This window comes from Agrilus planipennis, unplaced genomic scaffold (assembly GCF_000699045.2).
Source record: "Agrilus planipennis isolate EAB-ADULT unplaced genomic scaffold, Apla_2.0 scaffold299, whole genome shotgun sequence".
Lineage (NCBI taxonomy): Eukaryota > Metazoa > Arthropoda > Insecta > Coleoptera > Buprestidae > Agrilus > Agrilus planipennis.
Window position 1 is genome coordinate 362 of NW_020439049.1, and position 21,388 is coordinate 21,749.

General features: G+C 34.5%; 4 protein-coding genes across 10 annotated transcripts; 3 read left to right on the forward strand and 1 right to left on the reverse strand.

Annotated features, from left to right (window-relative positions):
• The first annotated feature begins 2,350 nt into the window (after positions 1–2,350).
• LOC108740821 (farnesol dehydrogenase) lies at positions 2,351–4,582 on the forward strand. The gene is made up of 4 exons (XM_018475302.2): positions 2,351–2,446; positions 3,645–4,103; positions 4,172–4,318; positions 4,373–4,582. The coding sequence occupies exons 1-4, from the start codon at positions 2,351–2,353 to the stop codon at positions 4,412–4,414; spliced, it is 744 nt and encodes a 247-aa protein (XP_018330804.1). The 3' UTR covers positions 4,415–4,582.
• A 266-nt stretch (positions 4,583–4,848) lies between these two features.
• On the forward strand, positions 4,849–7,470 carry LOC108740809 (farnesol dehydrogenase-like). Of its 2 annotated transcripts, XM_025976938.1 has the most exons (4): positions 5,329–5,430; positions 5,946–6,413; positions 6,929–7,069; positions 7,340–7,470. In XM_025976938.1, exons 1-4 carry the CDS (start codon positions 5,335–5,337, stop codon positions 7,379–7,381), a joined length of 747 nt encoding a protein of 248 aa, XP_025832723.1. In that variant the 5' UTR covers positions 5,329–5,334; the 3' UTR covers positions 7,382–7,470. The 2 variants fall into 2 exon arrangements, with proteins under 2 accessions (XP_025832722.1, XP_025832723.1); XM_025976937.1 differs by lacking the exon at positions 7,340–7,470 and having other exon boundaries at positions 4,849–5,430; positions 5,946–6,465; positions 6,499–7,022.
• A 103-nt stretch (positions 7,471–7,573) lies between these two features.
• LOC108740810 (gustatory and odorant receptor 24) lies at positions 7,574–11,656 on the reverse strand. The gene is made up of 6 exons (XM_018475294.1): positions 11,651–11,656; positions 10,296–10,685; positions 9,068–9,460; positions 8,144–8,215; positions 7,804–7,893; positions 7,574–7,745 (listed from the first exon to the last, which is right to left on the reverse strand). The coding sequence occupies exons 1-6, from the start codon at positions 11,654–11,656 to the stop codon at positions 7,587–7,589; spliced, it is 1,110 nt and encodes a 369-aa protein (XP_018330796.1). The 3' UTR covers positions 7,574–7,586.
• Positions 11,437–18,999, forward strand: LOC108740812. Of its 6 annotated transcripts, XM_018475295.2 has the most exons (13): positions 11,437–11,522; positions 12,544–12,686; positions 12,742–12,808; positions 12,871–13,122; positions 13,379–13,562; positions 14,634–14,742; positions 14,798–15,117; positions 15,228–15,489; positions 15,608–16,211; positions 16,495–17,629; positions 17,746–17,900; positions 17,958–18,544; positions 18,590–18,999. In XM_018475295.2, exons 2-13 carry the CDS (start codon positions 12,564–12,566, stop codon positions 18,785–18,787), a joined length of 3,996 nt encoding a protein of 1,331 aa, XP_018330797.2. In that variant the 5' UTR covers positions 11,437–11,522; positions 12,544–12,563; the 3' UTR covers positions 18,788–18,999. The 6 variants fall into 6 exon arrangements, with proteins under 6 accessions (XP_018330797.2, XP_025832717.1, XP_025832721.1 ...); XM_025976932.1 differs by having other exon boundaries at positions 17,958–18,999; XM_025976936.1 differs by having other exon boundaries at positions 12,871–13,098; positions 17,958–18,999.
• Positions 19,000–21,388: the final 2,389 nt, after the last annotated feature.

A 21,388-nucleotide genomic window follows, 5' to 3' on the forward strand; every position in this document is an offset into this window, starting at 1 on the left:
ATACAGAGACGTTTCGTTTGGGCTGTAGAACATTTTCAAGGAGGTTTTTAAGGTCAATGTATATGTCGTAATTAATTCGATGCTGTAAAAGATGAAACGTGAGCGTTAAATTTTTTTTATCCCTAATTGGCTTTGATTTTCACATAACTATAAAAATGTCAGTTTCTATTTCCCTTTTCCATCTTACGAATTAAAATTAGCCGACTGTTTGGTACATTTTTTATATACAGTATGAAATAGAAATAGGCGAGCTAGGCTTTGCCAGCACACTTTCTGAGGCATGAAGGGCTAGTTAGAGATATATTAGAAGCAGAAGCAGGAGTTAAGAACGGTACAGGGAGACCTGCTAGTTACTGTTGCAAAGGTTAGCTTAAGATTGAAACAAGTGGTGATGCGTGTCCAACCAATCTTTGGGCTGGTGTCTTTATATGATAATGAAGATAGTAGAGTATGAATTACTTCTGGGTAGTTGTAAGCTCGTTTCTATATCATCATCACCATATGGTACATGGAGGAAACTACATTTTTATGGCAAAGCAAAAATTACAATTTTCGATTATAAATTACTGAATTTGCCGTAGAAATAGTAGAATTTATTAGGTAACTTGTAATAATCTCAATTTTGACATGCTTTTTTAAAAAATATTTCAAGTGTCTTAATTTTTTCAATTAAATGTGTAATATCAACTAAAATACCTAGTAAATTTATTTCTGCTGGGATTTTATTTTTACAAATTCGGATCCAAATTGTAATTTTTATTCTTTTCGCTTACGAAACAGCGGGCTAGTGGGATAAATTGTAAATATCGCTTTAATATTTAGGCAATTTTTTTTTTCATTTTCTTCGTGTAATTGTTATGGGAACAGTTTTTGGCTTGTAACTTAAGAACTTCATAAATTTCGACGGTACGTTCAACTATTGTGAAGATCGATTTAGATCTCGGTTTAAAGAAGTATACCTGTGCCTGTAGTGGCTCCAACATAATGGAAATGTCGGGGCTCCCTTTAGCAAATTATTTTCCTATATATCAATATACTTCTTTTTCCTGTTGAAAAGATCGATTTTCTTATCTGTTCCTCATAAACTAATTATCTATATTTGTAGCGTATACATTCATATGCACTGTGACCAGTGCTAGATCAACACTAGGGGTTAGTGCAAGGCGGCAAATTTCCAGGCGCGGTGAAATTCGGGGCCTGAGAAAAAAAATTGCGCTATCATAAATGCTGAAAAAAGTGTGTAAAAAATATCTTTTAAGTGAATTAACCAACAGCATTTGTTAATATTGCAAAGTGCAAACAGATATAGATAGCTGACTACCAAATCTCGATTTCACTAGGAATTTGAATGTTTCAAAAAAATAAAATTAATTTTTTTCGCTAACAATATTTTCGAACGGATCGACTGATTTTGATGACATTTACGGCATGAAGCGTAGTTTTTTGAGTTTTAACATCCTATGATCTCAAAACGTCGAAATCTGATGAATACTCCTTTTTCGAAAATTGGCCTGAATTCAGAAACTTCTCAATTTTATTTTATTTTTATAGCGAAAAATCAAAAAGTATTCTGAACACCTACCCATTTTGTGTAGAAAATGGGTATAGTGGGGCGGAATCTTTACGGTACCCAGGGCGACATTAAGAGAAAATCCGGCCCTGATTGTAGTTATACTTTCCGTTTCTATCAATAAGGGTATAAGATTTATTTATTTCTAATATATATTATATTGATTATACCTTTATTGGCTCTTATTTGTACTCATATGTATTATAGTTTTGTTTGATTTTTCATATTATTATAAAAAATTTAAATAAATATTACCTAAGTAGATTAGGAAGGAGTGGAGGTGTGTGTCCAACTAGTCTTAGGACTGACGACCTTATGAGTATGAAATTGATTACCTACTACCTAAAGTATTATCTTCAAAGAAAGAGAAAAAAAGGATTAATGTGTGGAATTACGTAATAAAGTACGTATTTAAAATACATATTTATTGGCACGACCGCCTACACATGTGTTTCTATGGTGTAAAATACAAACGAAAACTGGAATTGATTGTGCATACTTTTGTATGATATACATGTACATACGCAAGTAATAATCAGTCAAGCATTATCGCATTTGAATGCCATTCGATGTTTTCATGGGTTTTCTATCAGTATTATTAATAGCGCAGTGTAATTTAGCAGTGCCATGCGAAGTAGCAAGTACAAACTTAAACAAGGAGTCATACATAAAGTGTAAACATATTTAAACATACGCCAAAATTTTCATTTTACTCTAAATTTCTCCGGTAAAAAGTGAAAATATTGTATTTATTGTAGCATTTGCAAATACCTAATCAAAATGAATCGCTGGGTCGGCAAAGTTGCTATTGTTACAGGAGCTAGCGCTGGAATTGGTGCAGTCCTTGCTGAAAAATTGGTTAAGGAAGGACTACAAGTATGGCTTTTGAAATTTTTTTTTGTTTTATTTTACCTACTCGTATAATATAGCCATTAATGCAATGACCATTTGCTAAACGAATTATTATTATTAAAGATGGTACCTACCCTGTTTTACATACATAATATCTTTTAAGCTCCCAGCGCAATCATTTTCACGAAATTTTTTAAATATTATGCGTAAGTGGCAATGTTAGTATTATTCGAAAGTTGAAGTATTAGCATACGAACGAAGATTGATGACTCAAAAACAGAAACGAAATAATTTTATATATACATCTTTTTAATTATTTGATCGATAGATCACCTAAACTGTAACTGAAATGATTTAGGATCTTTACCCATCAATAATAACATGTTTACTTTCAAAGTTGCCCCCCCCCTCCCCATCATTTCTACTTATAAATACAATAAAACTGCAAATGCATATAATTCTATTTTATAGAGTTTTTGCATATTTTGGTACTTTTTCATTAACAGTGCTTATTTCAGTAGTTATACGTGTTAGGCGTGTTTTATTATGCCGTCGACTCCACAGGTTTCAGCAATATATCCGATGCAATTGAAAAACTAGAAACTAAAAATCTTCCTTTGTGAAAATATTAGAAAAAATGATTGAACAGAGTAACGCCCTTCCGAGTTCAATATCGCAAAAGGTTCGTGGCAAATTAAATGCAGTTTTGTATAAAAACCCCGGTCTTGACGAAATAAAGAAAATTGACGCATTTATCAACGGTACCGGACAAACTCTTCCTGAAGAGGTCTCTGCAGGAATGGCGCCAAATTTCAAGTTCTGTCCGGTAACGTCAGTTGACGTCGAAAACGTAAATTCTAATTATAAATGGTTTTTTTATTGTGCATATTTCACCCTTTTTTAGTGCATATTTGCATGCATATTTTGGCATTTTGATAGTGAATATAATCCGATGTCTAGTTATAACTATTTTGAGTACCCATACTGTATTAATTTTCAAGTAATTTAGTAAAAATTAGTAAAGCAGATGTGTATGTCCAACAAGCTCTTAACTTACTATATCAACTTTTACTAGGTTTCTTCATTTTCAAAAGAGCGACACAATTTTCATTATAATAACATGCAATGGAATGATTCATAAAATAACAGAATTTGTCATAAAGAGTTCATTAAAACTGCACAAGTACTAAATCCATCAATATAAAATGTCGTAACAATTTAGGTAGTTGGTCTTGCTAGACGTAAGGAACCAATAGAAATCCTTTCTAAAAAACTCGATGGAGAAAAAGGAAAATTACATGCCTTAAAAGTGGATCTAACAAAGCCCGAGGAAATCATAAATGCGTTTAAATGGGTGAAAGAGAATTTAGGTCCAGTTCACATTCTCGTGAACAACGCTGGAATTGCCTTGAATACCACCCTAAGCGATGGTGATTACGAAAAATGGAAACAAGTGCTTGACGTGAATGTTTTGGGCCTTTCTGTTGCGACAAGGGAAGCTGTAAGACAAATGAAAGAAAACAAAATAGACGGTCACATCGTTCACATCAATAGTATGCTTGGTCATAGGGTAATTAAGTTACCATTGAACATGTATTATGCATCAAAATATGCAGTAACGGCGTTAACAGAAGCCCTACTTAACGAATTTAATGAAGAAAAGTTGAAAATTAAAATAACTGTAAGGATCCATCACCAGGGAATTCTTATACAGTTACGCCCTAATTAATTTTAAATGTTTTGTTAAAGAGCGTGAGTCCTGGAGTAGTCAAAACTGACTTCAGAAAGGCGGCAGGGTATGTCCCTCAGGACGTGGTCGAAGATATTCCTGGAGTAACCGCTGAAGAAGTGGCAGATGTAGTAATTTACGTGTTAGGAACACCCCCAACAGTTCAGGTAACAAATGCAAAAATTTTGGGGTTTGTTTATATTAAGAGTGTTGTATTTCAGATACGCGAATTAACATTAACTGCAGTTGGAGAAATTGTGTAGTGCATTTTTAGTCTTTGACTGTGAAATTTAATATTTTGCGTTTGCACCGCGTTATATCTTCTTTTGTTCTGGTTTATTAATCGACATCAGAACATGACACGTTACACACCTAGAATCATCCTAAATGTATATAACGCATAAAGAATTAAAAGTAACGTGTATTTTTTATTCATTTGTTTAGTTAAAAGATCCCTTTAAGTAAAGGGACAATCTTCATGGAGCTTTGGAGATCTTACTTTTGGAATTCCCTTCATATATCAAATGTAAAAATTCATTTTTTCAATTTATCAGCGAAAGTATGATAAAAAATATTTTTGATTTTATTTGTCATATGAAATAATGCAAAATTAAATAAAATAATTTTAATCTTTTGTACATTATCTGAGTAGCAATATGAAACATTGTAATTCTTGGTACTTACTTACTGCAAACACTAGTAACTGTTATAATAAAAACAAAAATTGCTGCTACAGCCAAAAAATTAGTCGAAGAAGAATTATATGTGAATACAGGGGGATAGAAGGGGCGGCCCGCATCGGCTCTCTGGTGTTGGGAAAGGGCCTCCAAATTTTGAGAAGTCGTTTTTAATGAAATCCAAAACAAGGCCAAAATACTTTCAATAAGTATAAGAAGCAATTTGGACCTAGAAACTGGAGGTCCCGTACATTCTACATTTTATTTCGTTTGTTATTATTTTATGTAAACTAGTTACACTGAAAACTATAAAAATATCTTATAAATATTATTTAGGACAGCAAATTATTTTGCGGCGTCTGATTTACGAGATAATAAAGAACACGGTATATCTAATAAACAAACATTGCAAGTTGGCTAATTCATTGAAACGTAAAGTCAATTTTGACATAAACATTACGTTTTTATGACAATAAAAAAATAAATAAAATAAAATTTTATGTTAAATGGAACGATGGGTCAACAAAGTTGCCATAGTGACAGGGGTTACAACAGGAATTGGTGCGGCTATAGCGGAAATGATGGTCAAGGAGGGTGTTTTGGTAAGCGTGGAAGTTTATGTTCTAACCACCGATTTTGCCAAAAAAAAAATGAAAAATATGCATAGTTGTAAAATCTGTAATTATTAATTAAGGCGGTATTTATCATTAAAAATTCAATATTGTCTTAAGGATGTTTTCGTTTAATAGTTTTCTGAAAATAAGTCCCCAATAATAAAATTATAAGACAAATATATCCTTATAAATTTAATGTTATCAATTTCTAAAGCAAAACAAAAAATCTCATTCAAATTAAAAATAACAAAAAGACATAAGAAATCAAAAGTTTACGTTGGACAAACAAGAAGACCATTCGCAGAAGTTACCAAAGAACGTTTTAAATTCTAATGGTAGCTTTTAAATTTCCACTTTCCAAAATTATAATGTATTATCGTATTATTTATAAAAATTTTGATATGTGCGTATAACATAATAACGATTAATGAACTACCTATATCATTAAAAACATTAAGAAAAATTGGAGAATTCGGAGTAGTTACGAATTACAACTTCCTTAGGTGGCTGGTTTCGCTCGTAAAAAGGAACGAGTACAGGAATTGTTCGAGAAATTACAACACGAAAAGGGTAAACTGTATGTTTTGATGGTGGATATAACCAACGAAAACGAAATTTTAACCGGTTTTAAGTGGATAAAAAGCAATTTGGGCCCCGTTCACATTCTTATCAACAACGCTGGAGTTGCCAGACATACCAGTCTAATAGACGGCGACACTCAAAAATGGAAAGAAGTGTTCGAAACAAACGTTTTTGGTTTATGCATTGCCACAAGAGAAGCCGTCCGAGACATGAGGACACACCAGACCAGTGGCCATATCATACATATGAATAGCATTGCCGGACACACCATACCATACTTTCCTGGTACAAGCGTTAATGTATACGCTGCTGCAAAATTTGCTGTTACCGCATTAACGGAAACGTTGAGACGTGAATTGATGAATTGTAATTTGAAAATAAAAGTGACGGTAAGAAATGATATAAACAAACTTTTGAACATTTGCATCCCCATACGATTATACGAGGGTAGACTGATGCACAAATGCTTGTAAAACGTGAAAAGAAACTAAAAGAAAGGTCGGACAAAAAGTAAAAAAAAATACAGTATATAATTTTGAGCTTAAGAATTTCCTTTTAAAGCTTTTTTCGTCCAGTTTCTCATTTGCTTTTGTTCGTACTCTGTAGACATCGTGCATTATGAAAAACTCTTAAGGTATGCCTATCGCACTTCAGATCGCCGGTTTTATTCCCGGAGTGCTCATGAGGAGTCTAACGGGAAATCTCATTACTGGCGCGCTTTTTCTTTGCCACATGAGGCCTGCATGTTCCATCAGATTTCGTCGTGCCTCATGTGGCTCAAACTTTGTTCATTTCTATCAATTTCCTGTACAACCTATTGTCAATAAGTAAACCCAATATTTTTATAAAGGCATTTGCTTATATAATTCACTGTAACTCTGTAAAAAGTAACTTTTTACGTTAGAGTATAAGTCCTGGAGTTGTTGCCTCGGAATCCAGTGTATCCTGCTCGAACCTTGACACTGACTCTTCAATTCCACAATTGAAGCCCCAAGATGTCGCAGATGCTATTAAATATGTTTTGACAACTCCGCAACATGTTCAGGTACAATTTATTGATAATTAAATTGAATTATATGTAAGAGTCAATCAGTAAGTAGCGTAAGTATCACCCGGAAGGTTTCTTATACACGGACCTTAATCCGTCGACTAAAGTTATTTTACACACGGTACCGGTGACCGTCCGGTATTTGATTAATGTTTTGTTGACATTTACAGTGTCCTGCTGTCATCCGATGAAGATATATATTTTTTAATATATAATACTGTGCATGTTTTCAAATATACAATAGGTATATCTACGTTTTGTTTTTAGGTGCATGAATTAATTTTAAAGCCTGTTGGAGAACAATTTTGATTACCTAATTTTTTTTTTAAAATATTGGAAGTGGAATTATTTGTAACCCCTGACGCTAAATAAAATATACCACCAAACAAAATATTTAATATTTATTGTAACATAAGATGTTGCCAGTTTATATTTTTTTATTTAAATACTCTTCTAATACCATTATCTTGAAATAAACAACCTAATTAAGAAACGTCTATTTCTAAAAGTTAATCTAAATATTAAATGTATATCCATAATCTGTTACTTCAGTGGGTAGGTAATCATTGTAAGAAGTGCTGTTATTAACAATATTTTCTTCTTCCATTTCTTCTGGAAGTATAATTTGAAACTGAAGTAAAACAATGAGATACGTTGCCATCGTTGACATAAGCTGAAAGTACAATATTAATTGTTCATGTTTTAACCACTATATTTATTTATTATTTAACTGCTCCGAACATCCCTCTGTTCACGGTAAAAAATCCGCTTATATTGACATCTGAATTATTCATTAGAGTTGCTCTTAAGAAAGACGTTATCTGCAATTAAATTTTGCATAACTATACAGAAACATAAAAGTTTTGAACAGTTTAAAAAAATCAATGTATTTCAATGTTAAAGGCTTTGTATGGCGACAATCTATAACAGATGTTTCGCCTTAAGATACTCTGAAGTGCTTTAGTTTTTTTTTTTTTCAAGAATTAACAATAATCGAAGAAATGATGAGTTTAATATTTGCAAAATTTTCAAAAGAATTATAAACGATTTTATCAATATTGTATGATGTACCTCTTTTTTAGTTTCATGCCGCATCCACGTAGTATCCAAAAGTAATAGAGGCTTTTGAAAATTCCTTTTCAGCTAAAAATGCATTAATACATTTATATGTAACATATTATACAACACGAAATACGAATAGAAGGAAATACGATAAAAGCGCCCTATTTTATTTTTTAAAAATATCTCTGAAAAAGTTCGATAACAGGGGTAAGGGGGCTATTGCATAACGTGACGAAATGTGACAAGAGCGAAGAGGGCTAGTTTTTGTTTGGTCATTTGGCACCCGGGCAGAGGGATAATAGGAGAGTGAAAGCTCTCAGGGGGGTGAGTAATGGGCCCCTACAGTGGTGCCTAAATCTTAGTGGTTACGTCTCTGTACTTGATCATTGCTTAATTACGATTAATTTAAATGTATAGAAGTCATTATAAAATTAGAGATTTTTTTTTACTTTTTTAGCATAGATGATCTAGAAAGCTTTTATTTCTAATTTATCAATTTCAGAATTATAATTTAGTCTCGTAGAATAATTAAGCTATCATATCAAAATGTCGTCATGGTGACGTCGTGTTTGACAGTACGTGCAGCCAATAGTATCTAGGCACATGCTACATACCTCACCGTTTTCCCCCTGATAGCCTCCACCTCACTAGTTTATGCTCCTTCCCTACATTACCCCTATGTCCACAGTCTAACAGGTAATTCCGCATACCATATGACATTACAACACGTGCTTTCTGACTTACTCACTTGTAATTTCATATTGGCGTTTAAATTAGCTCAGTAAGTGTAACTACGCATTGTAGAGTACCTATGTCTCATTTCAGATTTTTTTTTGATATAATTACTAAATCTATATATAATCTACTGTCTTTTCTATTAATTTATTATTTAAATAAAACGATTTTTTCTTTTTTTGAAATTTGAATGCTTACGCTTGTTGTTGTTTTTTCTGCCGCTTCGCACGAGATATACAGGACAGCAAGTGCCATTATTGCCGTAACAGCGTGAGGTACGTCTTTCCATGTTATTCCTTGGGATAATTGAGATACCAGGCCGTAAATACTTAAAATAACAGTTACGAATAGAAACAAGAATAAAAATATTAAGGAATACGATAATGCGCTACTAAAATCCTGAAGTAGTTCGTTGAGAGACATGTAAAGTATTTTTAATTCGGCGGGAATATATGACGGTCCTATGTTGCGTAAACTTCGTCTAAAATCCTTTTCCAATTGCGTCGCGACGCATCTTATCGCGTCCATATATATGCACCAAAATCCTCCAAAGATGTATATAGTAACGTTAAAAAAACAATATGGAATTACCTGAAGAATATTATTACAATACACCTCCATACAAGTACAAAAGCTATTACAATTTTCAACACTAACGGTGCTCAATTGTTGTAAACAAATAAGCGACATGACATTCACTTCATAAGTGTTGTCTTTTCCTACAGTAACCTTATGCTCCAGAAATAAATTGGATGGGAAGGAGTTTTAAACAATTTTTTATGTAAATAAATATTTTTCGATTGCAATTGATGTTTGATTACTTATCATCACGAGGATAAGATGAGAAAAGACAACACGAACGAAGTGGAAATTGTCGTGGTCACGTCCATGACTTTCCTTATAGGAATATGACGATTCTGAGATATAACGTTTGTCTCTGTTTAAAGCACCTTCTCCCATATTTTTCATGAACGTTTTTCATAATTTTTTCATTTTTAAGTTATGTATCTTTCATATTACGCTTTATTGGCATTTTTGATAGTGCAGAACAGATAAGAGTATTAAAATAACATGTGGCAAAGTTATAGTAGGCTTTAACTATTTTACTTCAAAAACAAAATTTGAATAACGTTTAACGTCATATTCTTTTAAGAAAAGATTATTTATACAAAAAGTTATCAACTGACAATTGTGTGTAAATAGTGTATTAGAACTTTTTAATTTCGGTAAGTACTCTCCTAATTACAAAGTAAACTGTTGCTTATGTATAAATAGGAACGATATTTATATACTCTACATGTTTTTGTTACAAAGAAACTCACTTTTGTCAGTCTCAGCCTTCTGGCGTATAAAATTTTCAAATCTAGTTGTGAGCCTAAATAACTACTACAATCAAGTGTGCTCTGTTATAGTAAATAATCTTTACCTTAAGGGCTTCAAATTCAGCTAATGTTATGTACAAAGCAAACATCATTCCGCTTGACATAAGCCATAAACCAATAGTGACGATGGTATATTTTCTTTTTTTGCGAATCAATATTTTATTTCCAATAATTTTTCGATATAGGTCCTCGAACAAGTACCATTTACTAAATATTTCGGCCATTTTAGCGCTTTCCACCCAATGTAAGGGAAAAGTAATTATAGGAGTTAAGTAAAATTGAAACAAATACTCAATTACCACGTCTTCAAAACGACCTTCTGTTTTTTTAATTTTTACATTGCTAAATACCAAATAAGCTGTTATGGTAGACAACATTGCGAAAATTAACACTGAATACGCGAATATAAATTTAGAAAATCGGAATTCTCCATTCTTTGTCGCTTTTACTGGAAAAATGGCCCCTATTTGAAGTATTCTTACCACCACGCTTATGTCGTTGTAAATTATGCCATTTTTAAATTTTGAGAAATAGGAAGAAGGGAAAATTCTTGTTGCCTTATTTTTCGGATAAATAAAAACAAAGCTATGCTTTTTATTTTTTTGCGCTTCAGCAAAAAGTGTTAGGCAACTAATTTTTTTTATTATAGGATTTACGATTAAATCCATTTTTTATAAATGTTCAAGTTATAGAACAGTATTAGTGGAAATAGTTGTGTTGCAAAGCTATTTATGTAATTGAATTTTATTGGAAAATAATCAATTATAGGTGTCACTCATTTTAATTGGTATATTAAACCTACTTTTAACTCATCATTAAAATGACATTTCATTTTTACGGTAAACTTTGACAATTAAATTGAATTGCGACTACTTATTAGGCCTATTACAAGTAATTTTGAATTCGATAACAGATGAACAATAATGAAATAGAGTAATAAATAATACACATATTTTATCTAAAAAATCAATTCGCTTTTATAATTCATAATCAACTTAAGTAGCACAACAAATAAAATTTTAAATCTAAATCATCAACTAGTACTTTAACAATTTAATTTTAAAAATATAGAAGTTATTTGAAAGTAGCGCTTTTTTTATTTTTAATCTGTAACATGTTGCGTTGTATTAGGCAACACATTTAACGTGTACACACGACACCCACGGCTTATAGCATATATGAGCAGTTTACAATATGGCCGAACATTTCATGATGTGTGTTTGACAGATAGTTTATAAATAAGGTTTAACTTGAAAAGAAGTGTTTTGGAGGTGAGTTTAATGCATATTTATGATATGCCTAAGTGTAAAAGAATTTCTGTCTAGTTTAAAAACTCCCAAGTTGTCGTAAACGCATGATTTTTCTAATAAACAACGACAACTGTCAAAAATGCATTTACCGCCATTATATGTATGTATACCTTACAGTTCTTATTCAACTTAATTTTTTGCTGTTCGGTTGTTCTTTAATAATCCTATTTATATCCTAATAAACGAAATATATTTATTTCGTTTTCATGTCCTTGTGAATGTTATAGCTTTAGCTTACAATTTCAAGTTTATGTGAACACTCCTTTATTTTACAAAAACCGAAGCCGAAAGGCACGTTCACAATAATGTACTAATGTGTAGCGAGTGGTGCTATGATGCTTTCTATGTTAATTTCGTGATTAATAACAATTAATACATTATTTTCATGTGAAAGCATTCTAATAACGGATATTTTGGTCATATTCTATAAAATATTCAAATATTAGAGGTGTGTATAAATTCTATAATTAAGGTTAAATGCAAACTATAAAACAGTTGCGGCGGTTATACTATCTACAAGTCTCTGCTTATTATCTAACTAAGTACCTTGAGATAGCTTATAAACAAATTTTCAAAAATTATTTACATCGGCGTTACACCATTACAAAGCGGTGCGACTATTAGGAGTACTTTATGTTATTAATTACATATAGAAACAAAATACAGCAGAAGTGATTTTCAAAGGGTAATATAAGTTGTATAAACAACTTATCAACTCATTCTTGTATGTGTTTTCTTTCTATTTTAATTAATCATGAATCACCAATAACTTTTAACTTAATAATATAAGTGAAAACATACATTAATTACAGGTATCATTAATAATTACTATTTACGAAAATCTTCTCCTTACAGTTGTATTATAAGTGTTTTTGATTTTTCTATCGGATTTCACGTTGTTTTTGTATTGCTTCTGTAAGATAGTTTGCACAAAACAACAGCTAATAGTGTATAATGCCAATAAGATACAACTTTGTCGTAGGCACAATTAAATAAGTGATAATGCCTCGAAGTAGACGAGCAGCTAGCAAGGAGGCCCTAAAAAATTTACAACTTCTTTCTTCATCTGCGTATGCCGATGATGAAGATGATCCTGATACATACACGGTACCTTCTGATGACGATGTATGCCTGTTTATTATAAAATTAATCCTTGTATATCTTCTGTCTTGTTTTTTAGGTAATTCCAGTTGAAGAAATGCCTCCAAAGAAAAAATACCGTCTAAGCTATAGAAAATCGTCAGCAGGTAATATACATACAATGTAGTATAAGTATTTAAAACAACATTTTTGATTTGTATTTTTATAGATCGTGATGTTATTGTCTTAAAAACTGTCCGATATGGTGAGGAAACATTGCAGTTGGATGCATGGCCTGAAGAACTCACTTCAGCTCAGCTTGAGTTGCACAACAGAACACAAAAAGAAATAAACGACATGAGCATGCATCTTGATCAAATTACAAAGCAGTTGGGAGCAGAGGTCATTTATCAAGGGGAACAGACAACTGTGTTTCAACTAGGAAGCAATCCACCAGGTCTAGTTTATCCTGCTAAAGCTGGTAATGAGTTTGGTTTTTCGATTGAGAATCCCTTTGTGGTTATTTGAACAGCAAATCTTTAACTCTACTTTTCATTTTTATATTGAGTTTTATTTAGTAGATACCCATCCCTTAGTTGTAGATGTAGTTGGCTTTTTTTTTAGTGCAGTATAGTTGTAACTTTGACTAGATGATAATGTAAAAATTGTTTTAATATTCTGTAGTTAAAAAACATTGAAATTTACTCATCTTTGAATGCAGAGTTTTTTATGTGCAGGATCGCAAAATGTTGTCTTGCAATCGACAAAAGGAAATAATCCCAACTCTTATCAGTTGGTGATGGACGCCCGTTTGGGTCTGGTTGTTGGTACAATTGTTCCCACCACCAATGTTCCCACCAGTCAAGTACAGGCAGCGCCACAAACTCAAAAGTCCACTATATCTTCTCCTACCTCCACGAGGCAAACGCGAAGCAGACGTGGTAAACTTGCAGCACCACCTCCCTCGCCTGTGGTCCAGAAAACCACTCCACCAAAATCAACAACTGTTCAAAAACAGGGCAGCACAAAGGTAAAAAACCGCCTAATTTTATTATTTAAATAAAACGATTTTTTCTTTTTTTGAAATTTGAATGCTTACGCTTGTTGTTGTTTTTTCTGCCGCTTCGCACGAGATATACAGGACAGCAAGTGCCATTATTGCCGTAACAGCGTGAGGTACGTCTTTCCATGTTATTCCTTGGGATAATTGAGATACCAGGCCGTAAATACTTAAAATAACAGTTACGAATAGAAACAAGAATAAAAATATTAAGGAATACGATAATGCGCTACTAAAATCCTGAAGTAGTTCGTTGAGAGACATGTAAAGTATTTTTAATTCGGCGGGAATATATGACGGTCCTATGTTGCGTAAACTTCGTCTAAAATCCTTTTCCAATTGCGTCGCGACGCATCTTATCGCGTCCATATATATGCACCAAAATCCTCCAAAGATGTATATAGTAACGTTAAAAAAACAATATGGAATTACCTGAAGAATATTATTACAATACACCTCCATACAAGTAATGCGTAAGTGGCAATGTTAGTATTATTCGAAAGTTGAAGTATTAGCATACGAACGAAGATTGATGACTCAAAAACAGAAACGAAATAATTTTATATATACATCTTTTTAATTATTTGATCGATAGATCACCTAAACTGTAACTGAAATGATTTAGGATCTTTACCCATCAATAATAACATGTTTACTTTCAAAGTTGCCCCCCCCCTCCCCATCATTTCTACTTATAAATACAATAAAACTGCAAATGCATATAATTCTATTTTATAGAGTGAAATGCTATTGAATAAAATGGAAGTTCTCTAGAATTATCCTCAAGTAGAATTACCTAGAATGAAGCGGAAGAATCGGGAATGTTCTGGAATGTTCGGAAATTATTATTTATAGTTCTGTGTATTAGTATAGTATTGTGATAGCTTCTATCCCTGCAAAAAGGCATTTTATACTATATATTTTTNCACGAGGCAAACGCGAAGCAGACGTGGTAAACTTGCAGCACCACCTCCCTCGCCTGTGGTCCAGAAAACCACTCCACCAAAATCAACAACTGTTCAAAAACAGGGCAGCACAAAGGTAAAAAACCGCCTAATTTTATTATTTAAATATATTGATTTTAAAAGTGTTTTAGCAATCCCAACAACAGTCACCAGTGGTAATGCAAACAAGACCAGCGGAGACGACAGCAGTTGGGGGATTGAGTGCTGGTGGAGGGTTTGGTAGAAGTTCCGCCACTAGTGGTGTTGTCGACTTGACGTCAGATGATGGCCGGCCGGCGGCTGATTCGCGCGAAATTTCATTCAATAAATTACAAGGCAAGACTTTTCCTTCTCTCGTGGTCGTAGCTAGACCCCATTTACGAGTTAAAGAGACTGGTAACGCAGACAGATCGAAACTGGACGCCAAAGTCAAAACAGTACTCATGCATGTTCACACAAAGTTTACTGAATGGTAAGTATTGAATATAAAGAAATAATTTGCTTTTGATCATTCGTATCATTGATGAGAAGAAGCATTTTTGTTGCAATCGCAAGAACAAGATTTTCATGTTTATCTTTCAGGTTGATACAACAAGGCCTTGTTCGGTCTGAGCAGAGTTGTAGCGTACATCCAAACTCAAAATTAAAGTTGGGCATGTACAGTGATGTATCTAAGTTTCCGTATTCTGGAGGCTACGTTTGGATATCTGAATGCTGTCCTCAGAGGTTCGTATCGGTATTTAGTGGATCGTTATTTGAAGGATCTCCTCATCCACCTAGTGTAATTTTGAAACTTATATACCATTGGGCATGTCAAACTAATGTTCAAAATGTCGTTCAGTGGGTAAGACTATAATTTATATTTGATTTTATTGTTCTTTACTAATCTTACTATGATGTTTTCTTAGGTGTACTATTTTATTTAAAAGCGTACTAACCTTAATACATCTTCTTTTTATTAGGTGAAGGTGGACAATTTGTACGTAAAGGGAATGTACACGTGTTTGAGAGCGGTTTGTACCGTAGCATTACACACGCATTTGGTACCATTAGGCGGTCCAGGAAAACGAGTTGAAGTGGGTGTTATCTCATTGGGTACCACATCACAAGATGGCCAGCAACGTCAAGTAAAAGTGGAGGTGTTGGGTCTACTTGAACCTGAACAAAAACTGATTCGACTGTGGTCTGTTGAACCGTTAGCAGAGGGTGATCGTAATTATAAAAAACGTTTCTCTAAAATCCTGGCACCCCTGGTGCAGTGGGTACATCCTGAAAGTGTAATTGTAACAGATCTAACGGTAGATAAGAGCACATTGCACCAGATGGGTTTTGCACATGTACAACAGTCTACGTCGTCCGATTTAGGTGCATCAAATCATGCAATCATGGAGTATCTGAGAAGGATCGTACCTAGGATGTTCCAGAATACATTGTCTCTCTTATCAAGACAAATAATTCAACAATTTTTGGACGAATTGGTGTGGAGAGAATGGTTTGGACCGACACCATCTCAAGCTTTTGATAGCCTCGTCATGCACTTATCCGAACAAACTCGTGCCGATACAGGTCAGTATTTGATCTTTTTTTTTTTAAGTAAACCCCACCGCTGTAATGATTATTAAATATTTGATCGGTACCTTGCAACTAATACTTCATAAATATTAAGTATGTATTTTTTAAGAAATATTACACTTTACATTGGTGGAGTATAACACAAATGTTAATATTAGTAGCAATAAAGTTAATTATAATCTTTGAGATTATTTTCTACATTTTTTATCGTTTCTTTGTATTTCTTTGTAATGTTACTTGGTCGATTAAGTTATTTTTTTCTCTTCTTATTTGGTAGGACAAGCTCTTATCATAAGATTAAATAAGGTTGCTGTAAATCCGTTTAAGAACTGGAGCATCGTAAATACTTTAGTGTCAAGTGCGCCTGCAAAAACGGTCGAACCAGCACCAACACCGATTTCGACAGCGAAACGTTCTCGACAAAGAGGCCGCCAACAGCCTACATCTCCAGCTCCTACTACCGCCACTGTCACACCGGTTGTGCCAAAATTGATCACTTCAGCAGTTACTTCACCGTCTGTTATCACTAACGCGTCTGAACCTAATAAACCTCCACGTACCCTGTCCCCAGACGTACCAGAGCAACTGGTACCGCTCGAGAATTATTATTACGGGACAATGAACGGTAATAACAGTGAGGCCAAGGGCACATGGTTAGTGAAATGTTCGATGTGTCGTTCATACTTCGGCAACAACCTAAAACTAATGAGCCATCTATTTTCCCACGCGCATAGCGTCGTCGGTAACGTGCAACAGTGTCGTTATTGCTTGTCGAGCGTCGCTACGCAAGAAGGGCTCACTAAACACATATTAACGTCACATCCATACGAGACCAAGTTCGGCGAAGGTTACGTATGTCTTATATGTGAACAACGATTCGCCAATTCGTTCGCTCTCGGCAAACACATGTCGAAAGAACACGTGCCCGCTGAATTGCCTTATCAATGCGGTACGTGCGGTTTCCGTTCATCTTGTCATCGTACTGCTATCGATCACTTTTATTCATATCATGAAAATGGATCTACTATCCAGTGCCCATTCTGTTTGAAATCGACAACTGTATGGTCAGGCGGTCGCGTACTACCCCAAAACCTCAACTACTTCATGCAGCATTTGCAGAAACACCAAAAAAAAGCTTTGGCGAAAAAATGCAACAAATGCGCGCTGTGGTTCATACAGAAGGAGACGCTCAAAGATCATCAGTTGAAGATGCACTCATCTTTGCGTCGCAAACCTGGTCTCGTGCCGGTTACGTCGTCACGAAACGCTCTTATGGTACCTAAGTCAAAACAGGACCGGCATGCCTGGGAACAAGACGTCGAACTAAATCTGAGTAATTTGACAGTAAACGCGCCTAATGTCCTTCGATGCAATGAATGCAAAAACTTCGTAACAGCTCGGCAACATTATAAGTAAGTTATACGATAATTTTATTAGACTATTTAAAATTAATTATGTAGAAAATGACATTTATTATGCGAATGTATGTTAATTGTGTAATATTTCATTTCTATAATAATTTTTACAGGACCGCAGAAACGTGTTCTGGTTGCGAATACACAACGTGTTGTCAGTTTGCAGTGAAATTACATAAAGACATTTGTAAAGATCTAAAGTCTTCATTGCCAGTTCACTCGTTACCTTTCACAATGTACTGCATATGTGGTTACAAAAGTGATGAAGGTAATAAACTTTTTCGAACAAATAAATTAATTATCATTACTAACCTACTTTTTGCAGGCAATATGCTAGCGAAACATTTAGCTGAATGCGAAAGGAAATCAGCCTACCCATCAGAGGAAGCTGCAAAAACTGCTGCTGTTACTCACAGTATGCTCGACGTTTTGGGATTAATGAGGAGACCTGAAGAACGAAGTTCATTAAAAGTGGATAGCAAGTCGACGGCTGAAGTGATTGATTTGGATGATGACGACTCGTTGGAAAATTCCAAATCTGTTTTAAGGAAAAGAAAAGTGTCGAAAGAAGAAGAAGAAGAAGAAGAGACAAAAGAGAGTATAAACGAAAATGATTCCACAAAAAATGAAGAAGAGAATAACGAAGTGGCCAACGATCAACCAATGGAAGTTGACTCAGAAAATACATCCCAAAGGAAAGAAACTGGTAACGATTCCGAAGAAATGTCAAAACAGGAGGATAAGATTGATAAAGATTCAGAAGAAGCATTGGCTGAGAACACTAAAGATATTCGAAATGAATCAACAGAAAACCTCGTAGAAGAAAAAATATCTGAAGAAGTTGATGAAACTGTTGAAAGTGAACTCACCAAAAACAGTAGTAAAACGTCGATTGACGAAAAGCCCATGGACGTAGATGAAGAGAAAAATTCTCATGATAAAGAAGAAACAGGTGAAGCATTGATGGAAACAGTTGAAGCAAATGCAAAAAGCGACGAAAAGAACACAGATGAAGAGGAAGATAAAACCTCGAAACCTGACAATAGTGAAGAGTCTGGAGAAACGGAACAAGATCAGGGAGAAGGAGAACAGACAATAACCAGTAGTAATCAAGAGATCGACAATGACCCAAAGGTGGCTGAAAATGATCAGTAGGTAAAGTAACGTCAATGCAAGAGAAGATATTATTATGAACTAAAAAAATGGAAATAATTATTATTGGTGCATAAACCACAAAGTTTGGAAAATGTTTAGTATATTTTTTTTCTTTTAAGTAGTACCTACATTAGATTATGAAGTAATTCATCATTGCAATTGTAATTTGTTATGTGGTTAATGACTGTACATAATACATATATATATATATATNAGGACAAGCTCTTATCATAAGATTAAATAAGGTTGCTGTAAATCCGTTTAAGAACTGGAGCATCGTAAATACTTTAGTGTCAAGTGCGCCTGCAAAAACGGTCGAACCAGCACCAACACCGATTTCGACAGCGAAACGTTCTCGACAAAGAGGCCGCCAACAGCCTACATCTCCAGCTCCTACTACCGCCACTGTCACACCGGTTGTGCCAAAATTGATCACTTCAGCAGTTACTTCACCGTCTGTTATCACTAACGCGTCTGAACCTAATAAACCTCCACGTACGCTGTCCCCAGACGTACCAGAGCAACTGGTACCGCTCGAGAATTATTATTACGGGACAATGAACGGTAATAACAGTGAGGCCAAGGGCACATGGTTAGTGAAATGTTCGATGTGTCGTTCATACTTCGGCAACAACCTAAAACTAATGAGCCATCTATTTTCCCACGCGCATAGCGTCGTCGGTAACGTGCAACAGTGTCGTTATTGCTTGTCGAGCGTCGCTACGCAAGAAGGGCTCACTAAACACATATTAACGTCACATCCATACGAGACCAAGTTCGGCGAAGGTTACGTATGTCTTATATGTGAACAACGATTCGCCAATTCGTTCGCTCTCGGCAAACACATGTCGAAAGAACACGTGCCCGCTGAATTGCCTTATCAATGCGGTACGTGCGGTTTCCGTTCATCTTGTCATCGTACTGCTATCGATCACTTTTATTCATATCATGAAAATGGATCTACTATCCAGTGCCCATTCTGTTTGAAATCGACAACTGTATGGTCAGGCGGTCGCGTACTACCCCAAAACCTCAACTACTTCATGCAGCATTTGCAGAAACACCAAAAAAAAGCTTTGGCGAAAAAATGCAACAAATGCGCGCTGTGGTTCATACAGAAGGAGACGCTCAAAGATCATCAGTTGAAGATGCACTCATCTTTGCGTCGCAAACCTGGTCTCGTGCCGGTTACGTCGTCACGAAACGCTCTTATGGTACCTAAGTCAAAACAGGACCGGCATGCCTGGGAACAAGACGTCGAACTAAATCTGAGTAATTTGACAGTAAACGCGCCTAATGTCCTTCGATGCAATGAATGCAAAAACTTCGTAACAGCTCGGCAACATTATAAGTAAGTTATACGATAATTTTATTAGACTATTTAAAATTAATTATGTAGAAAATGACATTTATTATGCGAATGTAGGTTAATTGTGTAATATTTCATTTCTATAATAATTTTTACAGGACCGCAGAAACGTGTTCTGGTTGCGAATACACAACGTGTTGTCAGTTTGCAGTGAAATTACATAAAGACATTTGTAAAGATCTAAAGTCTTCATTGCCAGTTCACTCGTTACCTTTCACAATGTACTGCATATGTGGTTACAAAAGTGATGAAGGTAATAAACTTTTTCGAACAAATAAATTAATTATCATTACTAACCTACTTTTTGCAGGCAATATGCTAGCGAAACATTTAGCTGAATGCGAAAGGAAATCAGCCTACCCATCAGAGGAAGCTGCAAAAACTGCTGCTGTTACTCACAGTATGCTCGACGTTTTGGGATTAATGAGGAGACCTGAAGAACGAAGTTCATTAAAAGTGGATAGCAAGTCGACGGCTGAAGTGATTGATTTGGATGATGACGACTCGTTGGAAAATTCCAAATCTGTTTTAAGGAAAAGAAAAGTGTCGAAAGAAGAAGAAGAAGAAGAAGAGACAAAAGAGAGTATAAACGAAAATGATTCCACAAAAAATGAAGAAGAGAATAACGAAGTGGCCAACGATCAACCAATGGAAGTTGACTCAGAAAATACATCCCAAAGGAAAGAAACTGGTAACGATTCCGAAGAAATGTCAAAACAGGAGGATAAGATTGATAAAGATTCAGAAGAAGCATTGGCTGAGAACACTAAAGATATTCGAAATGAATCAACAGAAAACCTCGTAGAAGAAAAAATATCTGAAGAAGTTGATGAAACTGTTGAAAGTGAACTCACCAAAAACAGTAGTAAAACGTCGATTGACGAAAAGCCCATGGACGCATTGATGGAAACAGTTGAAGCAAATGCAAAAAGCGACGAAAAGAACACAGATGAAGAGGAAGATAAAACCTCGAAACCTGACAATAGTGAAGAGTCTGGAGAAACGGAACAAGATCAGGGCGAAGGAGAACAGACAATAACCAGTAGTAATCAAGAGATCGACAATGACCCAAAGGTGGCTGAAAATGATCAGTAGGTAAAGTAACGTCAATGCAAGAGAAGATATTATTATGAACTAAAAAAATGGAAATAATTATTTTTGGTGCATAAACCACAAAGTTTGGAAAATGTTTAGTATATTTTTTTTCTTTTAAGTAGTACCTACATTAGATT